Raw genomic sequence first — 19,048 nt, 5'->3', positions numbered from 1 at the left:
GCTATAGTTCAGTTATTTAATTTAGTTATATTTAGGGATACATCTGTAAGAATCAACTCCTTGTGTCAGATTCTGAAATTAACTAAAAGAGAAAAGGTGTTGAAAGAGAGGAAAGTTCTCATGTTCTTGCTAACTCCCCGCTATTCCTCCTGAATGTTTTTTTATTCAAAGAAGATGACATTATTTTCCTCAACTCTTTTTGTTTTTGTTTTGTATTTGTTGTGATGTGGCTCCTCCTTAACTGACGTCACCTGAGCTGCTCATGCACTCTCAGGCCCTCGTGGAGTAGAGAATAGACTCTAGTGTATAGGAGTAACAGATCTTTAACACGCACTTTCTGACATAGTGAACCACCTGTGGTCATCTGCACTGACGCTTTATGTGCTTTACCCTTCATTTTTCAAAACAGCTTAATGCTGGGTTACATGTCTCTCTTTTTATGAATTCAGTCCTCCTCAGAGTGAAGCTTCCCCGGTGGCTTCTCCAGATCCCCAGCGCCAGGAGTGGTTTGCCCGGTACTTCACATTCTGAAAGAATTGTGTTGGCACAGCTCTGTGTGGACTATTTCTAAGAGCATGACCTTACAGATCATTATGTGAACAGGCTTTCCTATGGCAAACACTGTGAATGAGAAACTATTTTATCTCTCCAGTTTGACAATGCACTATATTTCCTGTGATATGTATTGGAATCATTCTTATAAGGTACTGTTATGTGTGTAATTATAATAGTTATTTTTATTTGAGATGGAAGAGCCTTTAACCTTTATAATTACTGCATAATAAATTTTGTTAGAACAAACAATAATGCTTTTCATTTTTTTCAAGTCAGTGTATTTAATTTTTAAATATGTTTTAATTACAGGTTAAGACTTACCAAAAAGTTGTACTGCATAATAATTATAAAATATTAAACTATTTGGTACCAGTAATCATAACAAAATCAGAATAGGCAAATATGTTTCCTTAACTTGTCCCATTACTTTATATACCTATATGTAACTAAATTGTGTTCTCTAAACTTACAAGGTTAGAATGAAAACACGTATGGAAATTGTGGACTTTCAGGTATATAAGATACTGCTGATAGTCAAGGATCTAGAACCTTTAGTACTATTAGTATCTAAATTAATATGTTTTACAGTATTCCTTCACTTATCATGGGTATTACATTCTAGAAACCCCCGCGATAGGAGAAAATCTGTGAAGTAGGAACTTTACATTTATTTTAGTATTTACATATATTTTGAGGCTTTATAAACCCTTCCCACACACTTATAAACTGTTCCCAGTCCCTTATTAATCTTTCCCACTCCCTTACTAACCTTTTCCTTACTTTTGTAAAAACTACTTATATTCTTAAACATATTCTACACTCTTTAAAGTTACGTAACTTTAACAACATACTTATACAGTACTGCAAAATCCCACAATATAGTGAAAAATCCGCGATAAATAATTAAATATAATATTTTTAAAATTCCCGCAATAAGTGAACCACAATATAGAGAGGGACTACTGTATGGCCAAAAGTTATTGGGTAAAGAGACTGTCAATTCTCTCTTAATTTGTCTTCAAAGCCAGTTTGTTAGTTTTCTAAATAGGCAATATAGTATTGACCCATGATTATAGATTTCACAGACTACTATCACATGTTAATGAGACATTTGCTTCCTTTAAGCTTTCAGTCCATTTTGTTTATCTTGTGACCCCAAAGAATGCATCCGTTTCTAAGAGGGCTAAGTTTGGTTGACTTGGTAATGTAGATTTTAGAAAAATCTGGGTGAACAAGATAAATGCAAATACATGATCTGTGAAGATTATAGTAATGTTAAAGATCAGCTTTTAAAATGGTTATTATGTGTCTGGCACTGTACGTAAGGGGGCAGTAGAAAGAGTATCTCATTTAATCCTCACAAACTTTTCAAGGAATAAACCACTGCATATGAGTAGGCACAGTGGTAGCATGTTCTTTAACTTATCCTGTAAAAAAGTTTCTACAAAAGACTTGCTCTGAATTTTTTTTTCTTAAACTAAGGGATTGAATTTTCCAATAAAAACGGTTAATGCTTATTTCAGAAAATAAATACAGTTATAAGTATATGTTCTTGCTCCTAGTTGCTTCATATCTCATACTTTGGACATTTATTTACCAAGGTTCTGATGTAGTACTCATGCAGATGACTGTGTGGTAATACAAAGATAATAATTACCTGTCCTTGAGGAACACACCATATACTTGCTTATATAGTCCAGAACCAAACTCTTTTTACCCCCCACATCAGAGAAACAAATAAGATTTATGAGTGCACAAAGGGAGCAGAAGCAGAGAAGAGAAAGTGATTAGCTCTACCCAAGTGGTGGCTACCTCCCTACCTAACGTGCCAAGACCTAAGCTTGCCATGGAAGTGGCACCCAAGTATATTATTGAAAGATGAGTAGAAATTAACCAGAGAGACCAAAGGTGGGGCTGTTCCAGGGACAAGCTGAAATAAGAGTCAGGAAAAAGCAAGCCAGCTGCATTCTGAGAATTCAGTGCAATCTGGTAGGACCAGTGTGGCTTAATAAGAGAGCAGCCATTTCTTGAGCACCTGCCTTATATTAGACACGGCAGTTTTAATGTAAACCCTTCAACAGCTCTGGTGAAGAACCTGAACACTCTCTCCTTTGCCATTCCCCTCAACACACCCACACACATACACACAACTGGTAAGGGTTGAAACCCATGCTCTTTTCATTACAGTACAAATGGCCTGGAATGCTTAGTAAGCAATTCAACTGGATCCTCTAGAACTTTGAGCAGGTAAAAAAAAACAAACAAAAAACAGCATGCTGTGATACTTTAAAATTTTCAACTCATCGTATTGGTTGCAATTTGTTCAGAAAAGGTGGGCACCTAAATGGCAAGACGAGTTTGAGGCTTACTAAGTTGGTTCAGATGTGAACTGAACCAAAGAATTATTAATAGGAATGGAGATGAGGGAAATAAGAGTAAAAATGTAGAATCTGCAGAGTTGGTGACAAATATGAATGGAACATGAAAGAAAATGAAGTGTGGACAAAAGATAAACTTTTATTTCAGGTGTGCTGAAGTTAAAGTTTCTCTGGAATAATAAGCAGGTAAACAAGAGTCTGGAGCATGGCATATATGAGATTGATAAGGCCAACGGTTTGGATAGAACTTTGGGGGGGACACTTGTATTTAAGGGTCAGGCAGCACTTGAATGAGAAGTAGAGTATAGATTGGAAAAAATCACAATGTTGTGGGAGAAGAATGTTTCAAAGAAACAGCAGCCAACCAAGTGCTGTAGAGGTCAGGAAAGGGAAATAATGAAAGGTGACTTTTGGATTTAACAACTAGAAGATGGTCTTAGCAAAAGCTAGGTTCCAGGGAGGTGAGGTGGAAGAAAGTTGGCAGTGAATGGAAGCCCTTCTTTGAAGAAACTTGGCTATCCAGGGAAGGGGAAAGAGAAAGAGGTGAGACCGGGATGCCGCATAAAGATGGGTTTTTGTGTTTTATCATATTTTCATGCAGGGAAGAGAGAAGGACCGGGATTAAAAGAAGAAAAAAGAGACGAGCAAAATTTTACTACAACCTATAGTTGTTCACTGGGTAATATGTAACGACATTAAAGAGACATGTAAAATGGTTATCATTGTGATTGAAGAAAAATTTTCATTAAGTCATTTATTTTGATACAATATAAAAAGCCATGTGGAGTCCTAGAATCTTGGGGTTAGAAGAGGCTTTAAAGGCTATCTCTTCTAATTTCCCACAAAATGCTTGAGTGCCCTCTATAACATCCTTGACTGACCTTTATTAATACTTCATTGCTAGGAAGCTCACTTCTGAGGCTCCTGAGCATTGGTTCAGCCACCAAGTATCGTAAGCTCTGTGACTCAGTCTCCCGGGCCATGTAAATAAACCAATAATCGCTACCCAACCTCCCTACAAAAATAAGTGAGATAGTTTGGGAAAGGTAGAAATTACCTTTATATCTTTTATAAAGGCGAGTAAATATCGAATAGTTGCCTTGGAAAGTAGAAGAGCAAATATACTAGAGAGTTGTAAAAGGATTGTCAGGCAGTGGTTCAGATTGGAGATTGTGTATTTATGCTGAAACCCATCAATATGATGCATGATCGTGCTCTGGCCATCTTCAGGTGCTTGGCTGCATGTTTATGGGAATGGATGGTGACACTTAAAATCCTAATTCTGGTTACATACAACAGAAGAAGAAAGGTCAGATCAGCAGACATGTTTGCAGAGAAGTAGTAATGATAAAAATGCTGTTTATCATTTTTAACACCTTAGTGGTATGCTAATATTTTAGAAGTAAAACCACAGTGGCAGATACTATCAATTGCCTTACTAAAGAGTGATCACAAGTTTCCAATGTTCGGGTGGTAGGGGGATGGAGTTCCCTATGCATCCAAGCAATTCTAGGACACCAGCTGAGTGTCCTACAATTCAACTCAATTCTGTCACTACCTAGAGATGGCATCAGATCCCACACAGTAAGGGCTCAGCCCTAGAAGACCATTCCTTACTTCAGATGCCAATCACAAGCTCAGGTTGTTACTTCTGCTCTGATGCCCCGCTATAAGTTAGAGGTTCCCATGACCCACTCACTGGGTTCAGTTCATTTGCTAAAGCATCTCACAGAACTCAGGAAAACCATTTACTCACTAGATTATAGTTTTATTACAAAAGGTATTAAAGGATGTAAACAGCCAGAGGAAATCATAGATAGGGTGAGGTCCCCCTAGATGGAGTATATATCCTTGTGGATTTTAAGGTTTTGCGCAGGAACATGTGAAAGTGTCTGTTTCCCCAACCTGAAGTTCTCCAAATCCAGTCCTTTTTGAGTGACTTATGGAGGCTTTATTACAATACATAGGCATGATTGATTAAATTAATTGGCCATTGGTGATTAAACTCAATCTCCAGCCCCTCTCTCCTCCCCAGAGGCCAAGGGGTTCCATCTTTCTAATCACATGGTGGTTTCCCCTGGCAACCAGTCCCCATCCTTAGGTAAGGTCCAAAAATCACATTAATATAACAGAAGATACCTTTATGGCTCTCATCATTTAGTAGATTCCAGTCCTTCTCAACTTCTTCCAAAAAATTGAACCAGAGAGAATACTTCCTAATGCATTCCCAAATTGGGAATGAAAAAGTAAAATTATCACTACCTGCAGATGACATGATTCTGTATATAGGAAACAATAAAGACTCAGTGAAAGAACTATTAGAAATAATAGAACAAATAAAGTTGCAGGATACAAAATCAATTGCACAAATCTGTTGCATTCCTATATATTATACTAGCAACAAAATATCAGAGAAATGAAGGAAACAATCCCATTTACAATTATGACAAAAATAGTAAAATGCCTAGGAATAGCCCTGGCCGGGTGGCTCAGTTGTTGGAGCATTGTCCTGTGCACCAAAAAGATTGCGTGTTGATCCTGGGTCAGGGCACACACCTGGATTGCGGGTTCAATCCTTGGTTAAGGCACGTATGGGAGGTGGCTGATTGATGTCAGTTCCTACAACTTGATCTATGGATTCATCGCATTCCAAAGTCTCAGCAGGTTATTTTGTGGATGTTGACAAAGTGATTCTAAAGTTTACATAGGCAAAAAAATGAGAATAGCCAACTCAGTATTGAAGGAGAAGAACAGTCGGAGAACTAACTTTAATACTCACTATAAAGCAATAGTATTGGTATTGGACAGTGTGGTATTAGTGAAAGAATAGACAAATAGATTGATGGAAAAGAATGAAGGGCCCACAAATTAAATTCATGTAAGTACTATAGTCAACTGATCTTTGACAAAAAGCAAAGGCAATACAGATCTTTGACAAACAGAGCAAAGGTAGTCTTTTCAACAAATGGTACTTGGAAAACTGTACATTTACATGCGCACACACAGTCTAGAAACCTCTCATACCCTTCACACAAAGTTAACTCAAAGTGCATCACAGACTTAAGTGTTAAATACAAAACTCCAAAGTCCTAGAACGGGGAAAAACTAGATGTCCTTGGGTTTGGTGATGATGTTTTGAAGTATAACACCAAAAGCACATTTCATGAAAGAAACAGTTGATAAGCTGGATTTGATTAAAATTAAAAATCTGCTCTGAAAGACAATGTCAAGAGAATGAGAAGATAAGCCACAGACTATCAAACATGTATTATATTTGCAAGATGCATCTGACAAAGCTCTCTTAAAACTCAACAAGAAAACAAGCAAGCTGATTCAAAAATGGGCAAAAGACTGAAATGACATCTCGCCAAAGAAGATATACAGATAAAAGTACGTGAAAAGATGTTTTGCACCATATGTCATCAGAAAAATGCAAAATAAAATGACAATGAGAAACCATTACACACCTATTAGAATGGCCAAAATCCAAACACTGACAACACCAAATGCTGGAGAGGAGGTGGAGCAACAGGAACTCACTGATTGATGGTGGGAATGCAAAATGGTACAGCCACTTAAAAAAAACAATTTGGTGGTTTCTTACAAAACTAAACATATTCTTACCATATGATCCAGCCGTCACAATTCAAGGTAGCTGAAAGCTTACTTTGCACCAAAACCTGCACATGGGTGTATATAGCAGCTTTCCCCATAATTAGCAACACTTGGAAGCAGCCAAGATGTCCTTCAGCAGGTGAGCACATAAAGTATAGTACATCCAGATAATGGAATATTATTCATCACCAAAAAACAATGAGCTAGCAAGCCATGAAAAGACATGGAGGAACCTTAGATGTACTATATTACTAAGTGAAAGAAGCCAATCTGAAAGGCTCTCTACCTACTGTATGACTTCAACTATATGACACACTGGAAAAGGAAAAATTACGAAGACACTAAAAAGATCAGTTGTTGCTAGGAGTTAGGTGGGAGGGAAGTAGGGATGAATAGAACACAAGATTTTTAGGACAGTGAAACTATTCTGTATACTACAGTAGTGTATACATGTAGTGTATACATCTGTCAAAACCCACAGAATGTACAATACCAACAGTGAACCTACTATAAACCATGAACTTTTGAGTGCTATTCATGTTGATGTAAGTTCATCAGTTATAACAAATACACCACTCTAGTAAGCGGTTGTCAATAGTGGGGTAGGTTGTGGATGTGTAGGAATGGGGTATATGAGAAGTCTTTGTACGTTTCTGCTTAATTTTGCTGTGAACCTAAAACTGCTCTAAAAAAGTATTTTTTAATTAAAATTTTAAACATCTATTTTTACATACTGAAAAAGAATCAAATTAAAATTGAAACTATCATTTACATAGCATCAACAAATATGATTTCCCACTCCAGCATGATCTTATGGACAAACCTGAGTTAGAGATAGATTTAACAAAAGAGCAAACATTGATGAGGGATATTACATATTTAACACCTAAATAAGTGTGGAGATTTATTTTGCTCAAAGGTCATATGGCTCAATATTATTAACATGTAAATTATTTCTATATGTACTGACCTATATATGCTATAGAAACCCAACAAAAACCGCAGCTTTTTAACATAAAATGACAAACTGGTTTTAAAATTCACACGGAAACACAAAAGCCCAACTTTGAAAAACAACAAAATTGGATGCCAAACTATATGATTTCAAGACTTGTTATAAAGCTACAGTAATCAAAGACAACGTGGTATTTTTGTAGATAGATAAATTATGAAAGTCTTAAACCCATACATATAAGGACATCTTATTTTTCACATAAGTGCCAAGGCTTTTCAAAGGAAAAAGGATAGCTCTTTCAAGAAATGGTGCTAGCTATCCATAGCAAAAAGAGGATCCGTATTTTCGCATGTACGGAAATTAACTCAAATGAACTTCTAGAAGGAAACACAGGAGAAAAGTTTTCGTGGCTTTGGGTTTGGTAGAGGTCTTAGACGAAAAGCACAATCCAGGCAATCCCTCTGAAGCAGAGCCCCCTCCTTCGTCCCATTCCACCTGGGACAGCTGCACTGTCCAGCCCCGCCCAGGCATTCCTCTCGCCCCGCCCCGACTCTGCTCCTCCCCGGAACCTCCTCGCCCCTACTCGCGTCAGGAGGAGCCAGGCGGGGCGCGCGCCCGCCCGCTTCCCCACCCGGAAGAGCCACCTGAGCAGTGAAGGAGCGGTGCGCGGCCCGGCGTCCGTCGGGAGCGCGGGCCGGGCCCAGTCGCTCGCATAGGGCCTATTTAGCATAGATACGAGGCGGGCCCGCCGGAGCCCGCGCGCTCCCGCGGGCGAAGGCGCCTAGAGTGGTCCCGCGTGCGCACCTTGCCCCGCCTCCACCTGCCTCCTCGCATCCCAAGGACTGCGATGTGACCCCGCCACTACCTCGGGAGCAGCCCACCCCGGGTGACCTCTGACACTGTGTATTCGAGAGTAAGTGACAGCCGCTGCCTCGTTTCACCGTTATTTATTTTTTCTTCCGCAGTTTGTCCCAAGTGTCGCCCGCAATTGATTAGTTCAAAAACTATTCAACTCCTGAACTGGTCCGGTGACAGAGCTGGCCGGGAGCCGAGCTCGTGAAGTGTCAGGGACTGGCCCACGTGTTGTGGGTCAGGGGCCGCGTCCAGAGACGTGTGTGGCAAGCAATCCTCCTAGCAGGGCTGAATAACATTTGCCCAGCAGCCCGTGGTCAGCGGAGAAGGGGCGGGGCCTAGGACACCGCGCGCCCAGCGAGGGGGCGTGGCTCCGGCCGGTCCGGCGAGGCTACTGGGCAGGCGCTGATTTCCGGGGGAATTCTCCTGGCTTTAGTTGTTGGTGCTTCACTTTGGTGCAGAGGCTAAAGTAAGACAACATGATTGTATTTTAACCTCAAATAGTCAATAAGAAAACGGAAAGGGATCTCGAAAGTTGTAAAACAATAACTGTCTCCAGGCTGAATCTGGGTGGGCACGTTTATAGGGTTAGCAAACTGCTTAGGAACAATTATTCAGTGTTACACAGATACTGAAAATGAATGCAATTTTTAAAGAAGATGCTCTGTTTAAAACTCTAGGCGAAATTTAATCTGACCTGAATGTGAACCATGAATTCTGTGGCTGCTCCCTTCCTGCCCTGTGTGGAGCTGTTTTTAAATTGCTAAATTTGTGACTCCAAATTTAATCTGCATTTATAGACTCAGAGATTCTCTTGTAGCCACTCTTGGGAATACAGTTTTTGTTTATGTATCTACAGAATGGGGTAGGCCCTTTTAATCTGTAGGTACAAATTTAAAAAATATTGCCAGAGGAATAGAATAAGTAAAATAAAAATATACTGTACTTATTTTCAATCTGTAGTGAGCATTTAAAGTCCAATTTTCCTTTCCTCAATTTAATTATCTAGTTCTTTTATACTCTTGACAGCTGTTTTTGCTGAAGCCTATAGTTTTCCTGGGTCAGGAAGAGAACATAGGAAATAAATTCAGCTCCAAGTATAAGTTTCTAAAGCTAACCTGATAACTATTCAAGTCATAACTGGCCATCATTCTGAATAGTAGTGTACATTCTGGTTTATGTAGCAGAATACGCATGCCTCTGTGTGTGTGTGTGTGTGTGTGTGTGTGTGTGTCTAGAGAGAGAAAAAAAGAAATGTTCTTTATATGAATAAAACCCAGAAGCAGGACACTTAAAAAAATCCCTACCAGGAATAATGTTAGCCAAAAGACTGGCATTTAAGATTTTATCCTTGAGAGCAAATATGTGTATGGAAATTGGTTAAAGAAAAGGCAAGGATCTTTTACATAATACAGGATTAATGAGGAGGAAGTTTTGGAAAAAGAGCTGGGAAAGACATTGGACGATTTGGGATTTGATAATCAGTACCAACATAATTCTTTACCCACTTAAAGAAGAATACATTTACTAAGTAACAGATAATTCAGATCTAATTAAAATCTAAATTCAGGGAGTATTTTGAGACTATAGTGTGACCTAAAGCCATGATAATTGACAACCACACAATTTTTTTGTTAACTTGCGTGTAACAAAGGTATAATACAGTTCTTTCTTTTTTCTTTAGTTACCTAGATTCAAGATGAATAGTGATCAAATTGCACTGGTTGGTCAAGTGTTTGAGTCATATGTTTCGGAATATCATAAGAACGATATTCTTTTAATCCTGAAGGAAAGAGATGAAGATGCTCATTACTCAGTTGTGGTTAATGCCATGACCCTTTTTGAGACCAACATGGAAATTGGGGAATATTTCAACGCATTCCCCAATGAAGTACTAACTGTTTTTGACAGTTCATTGCGAAGATCAGCCTTGACAATTCTCGAGTCCCTTTCTCAGTCTGAGGGTGTCTCCATGAAGCAGAATCTTCATGCCAGGATATCAGGTGAATCATTTAAGAATTTCATTGCTATGTTATTCTCTAGGAAGATTTTTGAGAAACCCTAACACATATTGAGTATAGATCACTAAGAAATAATTGTTACTTATACTTAAAAATATTTTCATTGTGTAGTTGATGTAACACTTTTCAGCCCCAGGGGGTTTTAATGAAGCATTCCCCAGGAATTTGGAAATGTTTGTTTTCTGAGAGTTAAATTGTAAAGTTAATACAGAATAAAGCAGACATATACAAAAATTATCATAAGCAAAAGTATCACTCCCTTACAGGCAAAATGTGATGCAGTCAATCTAAATTACCATCAATAAAGAATATTTTCATTATAAAGTTGGCAAGTCAGCCTTGGAAGCATAGAAAAAGAAGTCACAGTGACAAATATTGGCAGTGCCCGCCTCGTTTGTGTAGTATAAAGTATATGGAGAGAGAGTCTCAGCAAACAGTAGGAAATTCAAGTCTGTCTGTGGGCTTGTAACCTGTAACAACAGAATAATGTAGCCCAGTGCCTTAAGCATTCAGTTCATGTAATTAATTTGCTTTAAAAAATTTCAGGTTTCCCAAACTACTTTCTGTTTGTTATTATTTGGCTTTCAGAGTAGATATATCAACAGGGAGAAAATGTGCTGATTATAGAAACTTAAAGTATAATCATACCTATTATAGTTACTTCTCATGAGCTTGGCAAATCTGACAGATCCTTCCTCTATGTGCACACTTAACCAGGTTTCAGAGCTACTAGATTCTGAGGCCCAGACAGTGGACTGTGGGACATGAACCAGTGTAACAAATGCTATCTTGAACCTGTTAGGAGGCAGCCTTTGACTGTCACAGCCAGCATTGCTCTATGCCAAGGGTGCATTAGAGCCAAAGATGAGAAAGAGGGCATTTCCACATAAAAATTTTCTTTGGCGTTTTGCATCTATCAATTTGCCTTTTTACTAATGGTGAAAAACACAAGATCTTTAAAAGATAAAGTGATGCTGTGGGTAAAGCTCTAGATAATTCAAGGGTTGGAAATGCTGTCAGACTTAACATATTAATGAATCCTGAACCTAACTAACAAAACATTAGCCGTTTAGCACTGTGATACTCTGGTCATTATGCTACCATCTCTTTGTCATTTAATTTGTGGTTTACTCAGAAAGTCATAAATTGATTAAATGTGTATCTGGCAGAAGTATAGTGAAAGGATATTCTTTGTTGAATATGGTTATAATTATATACTGTATTTAGATCCTACTGAGGTAGCCATCTTATGAGAATGAATCCTTTTTCAAAATCCTGTTTATTATGTCAAATAGTATGTACTTTTAAAGCTAGTCCACTGATAATGCTATTTGAAGTAATTCTTTTCTATCTTCTTAATTGATTTCACTTAATTTTTTTCTTAAGTCAAACACAAAGTTTTTTTTTCTTTTTTCCCCCCTGAGATTATACTTTCTTCCTCAGGAAATATGAGAAAAGCATATTGCATGGAGTCAAATGCCAAGGTTGATGTAGTTTTTGTTTTTTTCTTCATCAGGTTTGCCCATTTGTCCTGAGCTGGTGAGGGAGCACATCCCTAAAACCAAGGATGTGGGTCACTTTTTATCTGTCACTGGGACAGTTATTCGAACAAGTCTGGTGAAGATCCTGGAGTTTGAACGGGAATACATATGTAACAAGTGCAAGCATGTATTTATGGTCAAGGCTGACATTGAGCAGTATTATACCTTCCACCGGCTATCCTCATGTCCCAGCTTGGAGAGCTGTGATTCTTCCAAATTCACTTGCCTCTCAGACTTGTCTTCATCTCCAACCAGGTGTAGAGATTATCAGGAAATCAAAATTCAAGAACAGGTAAATGATCAAATAAGTGAGAAAAATGACAAATTTGAAGAAGCATTATTCAGCTATGGACGGATTGCTAGGACTAAGGAACACATAACGGATTACAGATGAAACTTGTGTCGTCACTTTGTATGAGATCAAGTGTGAGACTGTCGTATGTGTGTCACAATGTATTCTTTAGAGACCATGATAGAAGCATCTCTGTATATAAACATCTTGCATTAATTATGCTAAAATTCAGTAAATATTTAAGGAAGGTCAAACTAGCTGTACTTAACTAAGGGATAGGAGAAAATTAAATGGGCTCAACTGGTTGTTAAACATTAGGGTGGGCAGGACTTGGCGTTTAGGCCAAATTTTTATTTACTGTGCCAAACTCTTCAATATATGAGAGTGAACCTGATTTGATTTTTTACTTGCCACTTAAACACAAAGGCTTATTCAGTGTCAAGGACTCTGACTCCTGTTCTTTTAAACCATTCTTAACCCATGGCTTCTATTTTTATGGTTGTCTATAGTTCAGAATGGTGGTTCAACTCCATCATATCTGTATCCTAGTCAGAGAACAGAGATGAGGAGAGATAGGCAGAAGCACCTGCCATCTCACCCACATCTGCATTTAAGTCGTCTCCAGCAACATATCTACTTACACCTCATTGGCCAGAACTTAGTCACATGTCCACACCTAGCTGCAAGGGAGCCTGGGAGGTACAGTCTTTTTGCTGGGCACTGGTTTACATAGAATAAAACCAGGGTTCTGTTTTTAAGGAATAATTAAAGGAACTGAGTGATTTGTCCCAGGTCTTATGGCTAGAAATCAGGAAAGAACTGCTTCTTTATTCTAGGTAAGCAACTTTGTTATTATGTTTAGTGGTTGGAGCATGTGTTTATTTTGACCATCCATAAAGTAAATTATATTTGGAGATGTTTTCTAGTATTGGTGTTTTTATTTTACTCTAGATTTAATGAATTATTAAACTGATAGTATGCACAATTTATAAGGAAATTCCATAAATCCCCATTGTAATTATATTGTATGACAATACTAGAGAAATAGAAATGGTAATTTCAAGAATTGCTAGGTTCAGAATACTTAGCATGTATTTACGCATGTTCAGTTATCTGTTTTCTTTGCTAGGTTCAGCGGCTGTCTGTTGGAAGTATTCCACGATCTATGAAGGTTATCCTGGAAGATGACTTAGTAGACACTTGCAAATCTGGTAAGAATTAATTTTTGTTAACTTATACAAGAGGTCTTAATATATTGGTATGGAAAAGCCACTGTATTTTTTTCCCCAAGAGTGAGTGTGGAGACTTGATTGCTTCCCTTGAGACCAGAAACCGGCATGGAGATGGGACGCGATAGCAGGAAAGAAGCTGGTCTGGAGCTTAGCTCTCTAGTCCATGCTGCTTATTTTATAAATGAAGAACCTGAGGTCATTTGGAAAGTTAAGTGACAGAACCCAGATCTACTGACTCTCTTCAGCGCACCATAGCTTAACAGCAGCAACTTTTAAAAATGTTGGTTTTAGTGGGCAAATTATATAAGATACATCAGAGAATGTGACTCTATCAAATGCTACTGCGGTCTTAATGGTGTCTAGAAGAAAGGAAGTGATTGTTTCTCTCTGCCCTGTGTTGGTGACACCACTATAGGAGCCACATTGATTTTGGTCTTCTGTCCTCCGAGTGTCCTCAGGATTTCCTCCGGCCAGTTGCCTGAATTGGGAGGGAATTTGAGTCATATTGAAAGAACTGTGGGTGTTTAGCATGGATGAGCCTCAGGAAGGACATTACCGTCAACTTTCATTTGTTGGAAGACTGACATATAGAAATAGAATTGGAATTACAGAAGATGCTGTTGGGTTTCTGTGGACTGGAGGTGCAGAAAGGCAGGCTTTGACTCAGTATCTACTAATCAGAGTTGTCCAGCATGGGCCTTGGATGATGGTGAGTTTAAGCAGAGGATGTACAGCATCCTGTTAGCTATTTAGGCCTTATAATCAGATGATCTACAATGTTACAGGCAAATTAAAGACTCTGAGCCTTGGTGCTCCAGAAGCCTGATTGTTTTGATGTTGTTCTTAGTTATACTTTATCTTTAGGCCAAACAAACAATTCCTAAGCTCTCCTTCGTCCCTCTCCATTCACCATGTCCCCTCTTATTCTCAATGAGAATCAAACTGGGAAGAATCAAACTTAGAAGTATTTGTGGAAGGGCAAGGATTAATCACAGCCCATGTCTGTAGACTGGAAGTGTTCTACATTGAATTTTAAATGATTGTTTTTATAAAGAAAATGGTAGAGGGAAGTTTTATATGAAAAATTACAATATTACAATACTATGTTTTGTAAATCAGCAGAGTCTCCCAAGAGGGTCAGTACTACTCTCTTCTGAAGTAACCACGTTTAAATATCTTAAGAGATATTCTCAGTAAAATTTGGTGTTTTTCGAAAATGGATGTGATGGTGATAGTTCGTGTTTATAATGCAAAAAGCGAGAATGAGATAATAAAGGGTGCTTTCTTCAGCAGTTGGTAGAGGGTAGGGCTCTAACATTTACAGGGCACTAGTCAGTAAAGGGTAAAGATCACAGACAGCAGCAGGTTCCCTTCAAGTTTTATTTACTTATATATTTATCCATCCTCACCCAAGGACATTTTTTTTAATGCTTTTAGAGGGAGAGGAAGGGAGAGAGAGAGAAACATTGATGCGAGAGAGAACCATCTGTTAGTTGCCTCCCTTCCGCACCCTGACCAGGAGGATCAAACCCACAACCTATGTATGTGCCCTGACTGGAGATCGAACTTGCAACCTTTTGGTTTATGGGACGTTCTCTAATCAACAGAGCCACACTGGCCAGAGCTCTCTTAAGGTTTTAATCAAAAACTTTCTAACCAAAATTCTTGATGCTTTCTGTATAACAACATATTTATCCTCATCCATTCTCCTTCACTGTCATCTTCCCATACTGACAGAAGACTCTAGTGTAAAGCTTGAATGTCTTTTGGATTTGTAGACTTTCAATCCCCAGCAGAGTTGTCCTGAGCAACAGATCTTTCATAAACTTCTCTAAGGCTACTGTTTCCAGCCGAAGAAAAGGAGAAAGGAGATCTGTTCCCTTAAAGCCACCATCTTCTATTTTCTACACTCATTCCCAGGCTTTGTCCAGACCTTTGTCTGTGAGGAGGATATGAGAACTTATCCTTTCTCTTACTCCTATTCCAAATAACTTAAAAACTGCCTAATGAGTCCTGGCCGCATAGCTCAATGGTTAAGAGTGTCGTCCCCATATGCCAAGGTTCTGGTTTGATCCCTGGTCAGGGTACATATAAGAATCAACCAATACATGCATAAGTAAGTGGAACACCAAATAGTTGTTTCTCTCCCTGCTGCCCTTTCGCTCTCTCCCTCTCTCCCTTCTCTCTCTCCAAAAAAAATCAATTAAAAAAATGCCTGATGATTTCTGCTTCATTAAAAAAAATATTTTATATATTTATTTTATTTTATTTTTAGAGAAAGGGGAAGGAAGAGAGAGAGAGGGGAAAAAGAACATCAGTGTGAGAGAGAATCATCAATTGGTTGCCTCTCGGGTGCATGCCCTGCGGGGACTGAACCTGCAGCCCAGTTGTGTGCCCTGACACAGGTCAAACCATGACCTTTCACTTTGTGGGTCAGACTCAGCCAACTGAGCCACACCAATCAGGGCTCCACTTTCTTTTTAACATTTAAGTTAAATTGAAGGTGGGTCAGAAAATGGAAATTGTTGCTAAATCTTAGCTGAATACCAGCAGTTGCCTTTTAATTTACTTCAATATTCCCTGCTTTAAATATTTCCCATTTTCTCTAAAACACCCTTCATCTCTATAAAAAACTAATAGTACAGGTGTGTATGCCAGACAGTACCAGGTGTGTCTGATTTCTCTTATTCCATATCCTAGTTCTCCCCTATTGGACAGATCAAAAATGCTTCATTTCACCAAGTTCTGTCATTTCCCTTTTCTTAACCTTAGATTTATCCACATGCCTCATTTAGGAAATATTTACTGAACTGACATTAAACTGATGAGGCAAACACTGTGGAAATAAAAGAGTTCAGAGTCAAAATAATTCTTTATCAGAAGACCCCTCCCATTCATCCAAGAATCACCAACTCATAGTTTGAAAGTTATGTCAAATACATTAACAGTTTACTAAGGAAATGACAGCTTTGATCTTGGATTTCTTCCTAAAAGGACAAGCTGTGTCAAAGCACCTTGTTCATATAGGACTCAAAATTTTAACCCAAATATGTAATATCTGGATCAGCAAAGCAGCACTTGCATGTGCTTAACCTGAACATTGAAAATATCATTTGATAGAGAATAAGATGTTTTCATGCAGTTCATTTAACTGAATTTTTTCTGCAATGAAAAAATAAAAATCTTAGGGTATTTTTCTTTCAAATTTCACTAATAAACAAGAAAATATGGAAGCAATCTGTCAACAACTTTTTCATTTACCCATAGCTACAAACTTTTGTGAGAATCAGAAGACATAAAGGGCATAATCCTTGCCCTTCATGAATTTACAGTCTAGTTAGGAACCCCAAACTGGCATGCAGAGTAATAAAGTTGGAGGTTTTGTGCTGATAACGGGCAGGGCAGCAGATCAGAGATGGATCTGGCTGGGGATGACTGCAGTGGTAACTGTACTTCAGAAGAAAGAGCGGGACAAAGACACTAAATGAGATTTAGCTTTCTGGAAATAACATTGCTTATAATTTTTACCATAGAAAATTAAAATGAGCATCTATTGCCTTGGACACTCCTATGTACCTCTTGCTTGTTCCTGTGATCCTACGAATCTGGCACTCAAAACATGTATATATTAACCCTTTCAGTGCCAACGTCACTGTGAGCAATGCTGACAAATTTTCCCAAAAGTGCCAGTGTCGCTCCCAGCAACTCTCCGATGGCTATAAATGTAATAACAATGGAATAATTTGTATTTTATGTTTTGCTCTCTTTTTTTGTACCTCAGGTTTTATATTGATATAACTTTTTCTCATGTTGATCCAAATTTCAAATTTTTAAGCGTGTTCAAATACTGACATATTAATTCTGTTATACTTTTTTACTTAACTTTTAAATGGTCCCTTCCATTTATCTCTGCAATAATATCAAAACTCTATGCAGTGTGCATGATAAGGAAGCTTTTGCTAATGGACATTTTCATTGCTTCACGGTATAGCATTAGCATTTTGTTTATAAACTGTTTTTCACTGTTGATATCTATTGATATATGTGTCCAGTGTGAATGTCGTTTGTGTTCATTTTTTTTGTACATTATGAAGTTTTCTTTCTTTTTCTCAAAAATTTATGCAATATTTGGCATTCTTACTGTTATCCATGTTGCTATGTGTCCTTTCAAATTATAATCATAGGTTTTATATTATGCCATATATTATACTTCAAAAGCCATATTGAAGGAAAGAATTTATTTTTTCTAAAATAAGTATTATAATAAAATAATTTTACTGCAATAAATTTTTTTGCTAAATTATGACAAAGAACACTGCTTACAAAAGAAGAGTATTTACTATATGACATGAAATTTTCAGCAAATTATTATGAATAATAATGTTTTTATAGACATTTTTCATAAACTCTACATTTCTCAGCGGAACAGCCTGGCATTTCTGACATGAATTTTAGCAATTACCCATGGCACTCAAAGGGTTAAATTTAAAAGCTTCTTAAAGGTAGTAGTTGTCTACAAAGGTAAGGTAGATTTAGCATAATAACAGCTAATATTTATTGAGCACTTATATTTCTAGATATTGTATTAAGTTATATACAAACATTTGACTTAATTCTCACTATAGTCCTATGTTATAAGTATTCCCATTTTATAGGTCAAGACATAAATAGGTTCAGCAAAGTTAGGTAACTTGCCCAAGGTCACATAGCCAAATGAGTGGTGGAGCAGGGATTTGAATCCAAAACTGACGAGTTAGTGTTCTTGTGGCCATTCTTCAGTACTCTACAATTTCCACATTATCACTGCTTATTGAAGTCAGATTTTATACTAGTATGGGCTGTATCTAAAAGTTAGGTTCCCTATTTGACTAATTTAGAAGTGACTTAAATATAATCCATTAAAATCACCATAGTAGAGGACTGTTCCAAGTGCTCATGTAAAGTTACCCCAGTAATTATTTTTCTTAAAAATTTTTATTTATTGATTTGTTGTTCCATGTATTTATGCATTCACTGGTTGCTTCCCACATGTGTCCTGACAGGATCAGACTCACAACCTTGGTACATTGGGATAATACTCCTACTGAGCTACCCGGCCAGGGCTGCCCTGGTCATTTTCATCTAAAAAATTGGGGAAGACGATATAGTAAATGATCATTATTCTTGACTGGGTTTGAGAACAATCCAGGGAGTAGTTTAAGAACTTGAAAACATGTAAAGCACCTATTTAATTTGTTACTATGAAGTTGCGTTTGGTGAGAAATAGCCTTTTTATTCTGTGAACTGCTACCATCACTTCCATGCATTTAGCACTTTGTGGAACACTTCAGAAAATCAAAAGCTCTTTGGATTACACATTGCACATTGAAATTTAGAGAGTATAAGGCATTTTGCATCAGCAAATATATATTTGACACAGTCTTGGAAATAAAGTTCAGAGACAATATTTTTGTGCAAGATATAAGCACCAGGATTGGGTTTGGGGTATGTCCAACATTCTATGTTCAGCAAAATCAAAATCTTTGGGGATTAGAATGATGTTTCTGGAAGGGGCGAGGGGGCTTTCTCTAGTACCAAAATATAGAATGCCAAGCATTTATTAAGACT

The 19,048-nt window shown here is 37.8% G+C and overlaps 2 protein-coding genes across 8 annotated transcripts in view; both read left to right on the top strand.

The window, feature by feature from the left end:
* The window catches only part of FAM184A (family with sequence similarity 184 member A), a 114,806-nt gene extending 114,033 nt beyond the window's left edge, over positions 1 to 773 (top strand). For all 7 annotated transcript variants that reach the window (XM_090279796.1, XM_090279799.1, XM_090279798.1 and 4 more), the window contains one exon: positions 450 to 773. In XM_090279796.1, the coding sequence (XP_090135922.1) occupies positions 450 to 531 (82 nt within the window). In that variant the 3' untranslated portion in view covers positions 532 to 773. The remainder of the gene's footprint in view (positions 1 to 449) is intronic.
* A 7,338-nt stretch (positions 774 to 8,111) lies between these two features.
* MCM9 (minichromosome maintenance 9 homologous recombination repair factor) overlaps positions 8,112 to 19,048 on the top strand; it is a 73,879-nt gene continuing 62,942 nt past the window's right edge. The window contains exons 1-4 of the mRNA XM_090279790.1: positions 8,112 to 8,416; positions 10,040 to 10,358; positions 11,893 to 12,209; positions 13,339 to 13,420. Coding sequence (XP_090135916.1) covers positions 10,055 to 10,358; positions 11,893 to 12,209; positions 13,339 to 13,420 — 703 coding nt within the window. The 5' untranslated portion in view covers positions 8,112 to 8,416; positions 10,040 to 10,054. The remainder of the gene's footprint in view (positions 8,417 to 10,039; positions 10,359 to 11,892; positions 12,210 to 13,338; positions 13,421 to 19,048) is intronic.

The sequence above is a fragment of the Furipterus horrens genome, unplaced genomic scaffold, assembly GCF_987537825.1.
Source record: "Furipterus horrens unplaced genomic scaffold, mFurHor1.1.pri manual_scaffold_6, whole genome shotgun sequence".
Taxonomy (NCBI): Eukaryota; Metazoa; Chordata; class Mammalia; order Chiroptera; family Furipteridae; genus Furipterus; species Furipterus horrens.
This window is presented reverse-complemented; position numbering and strand designations above follow the sequence as displayed.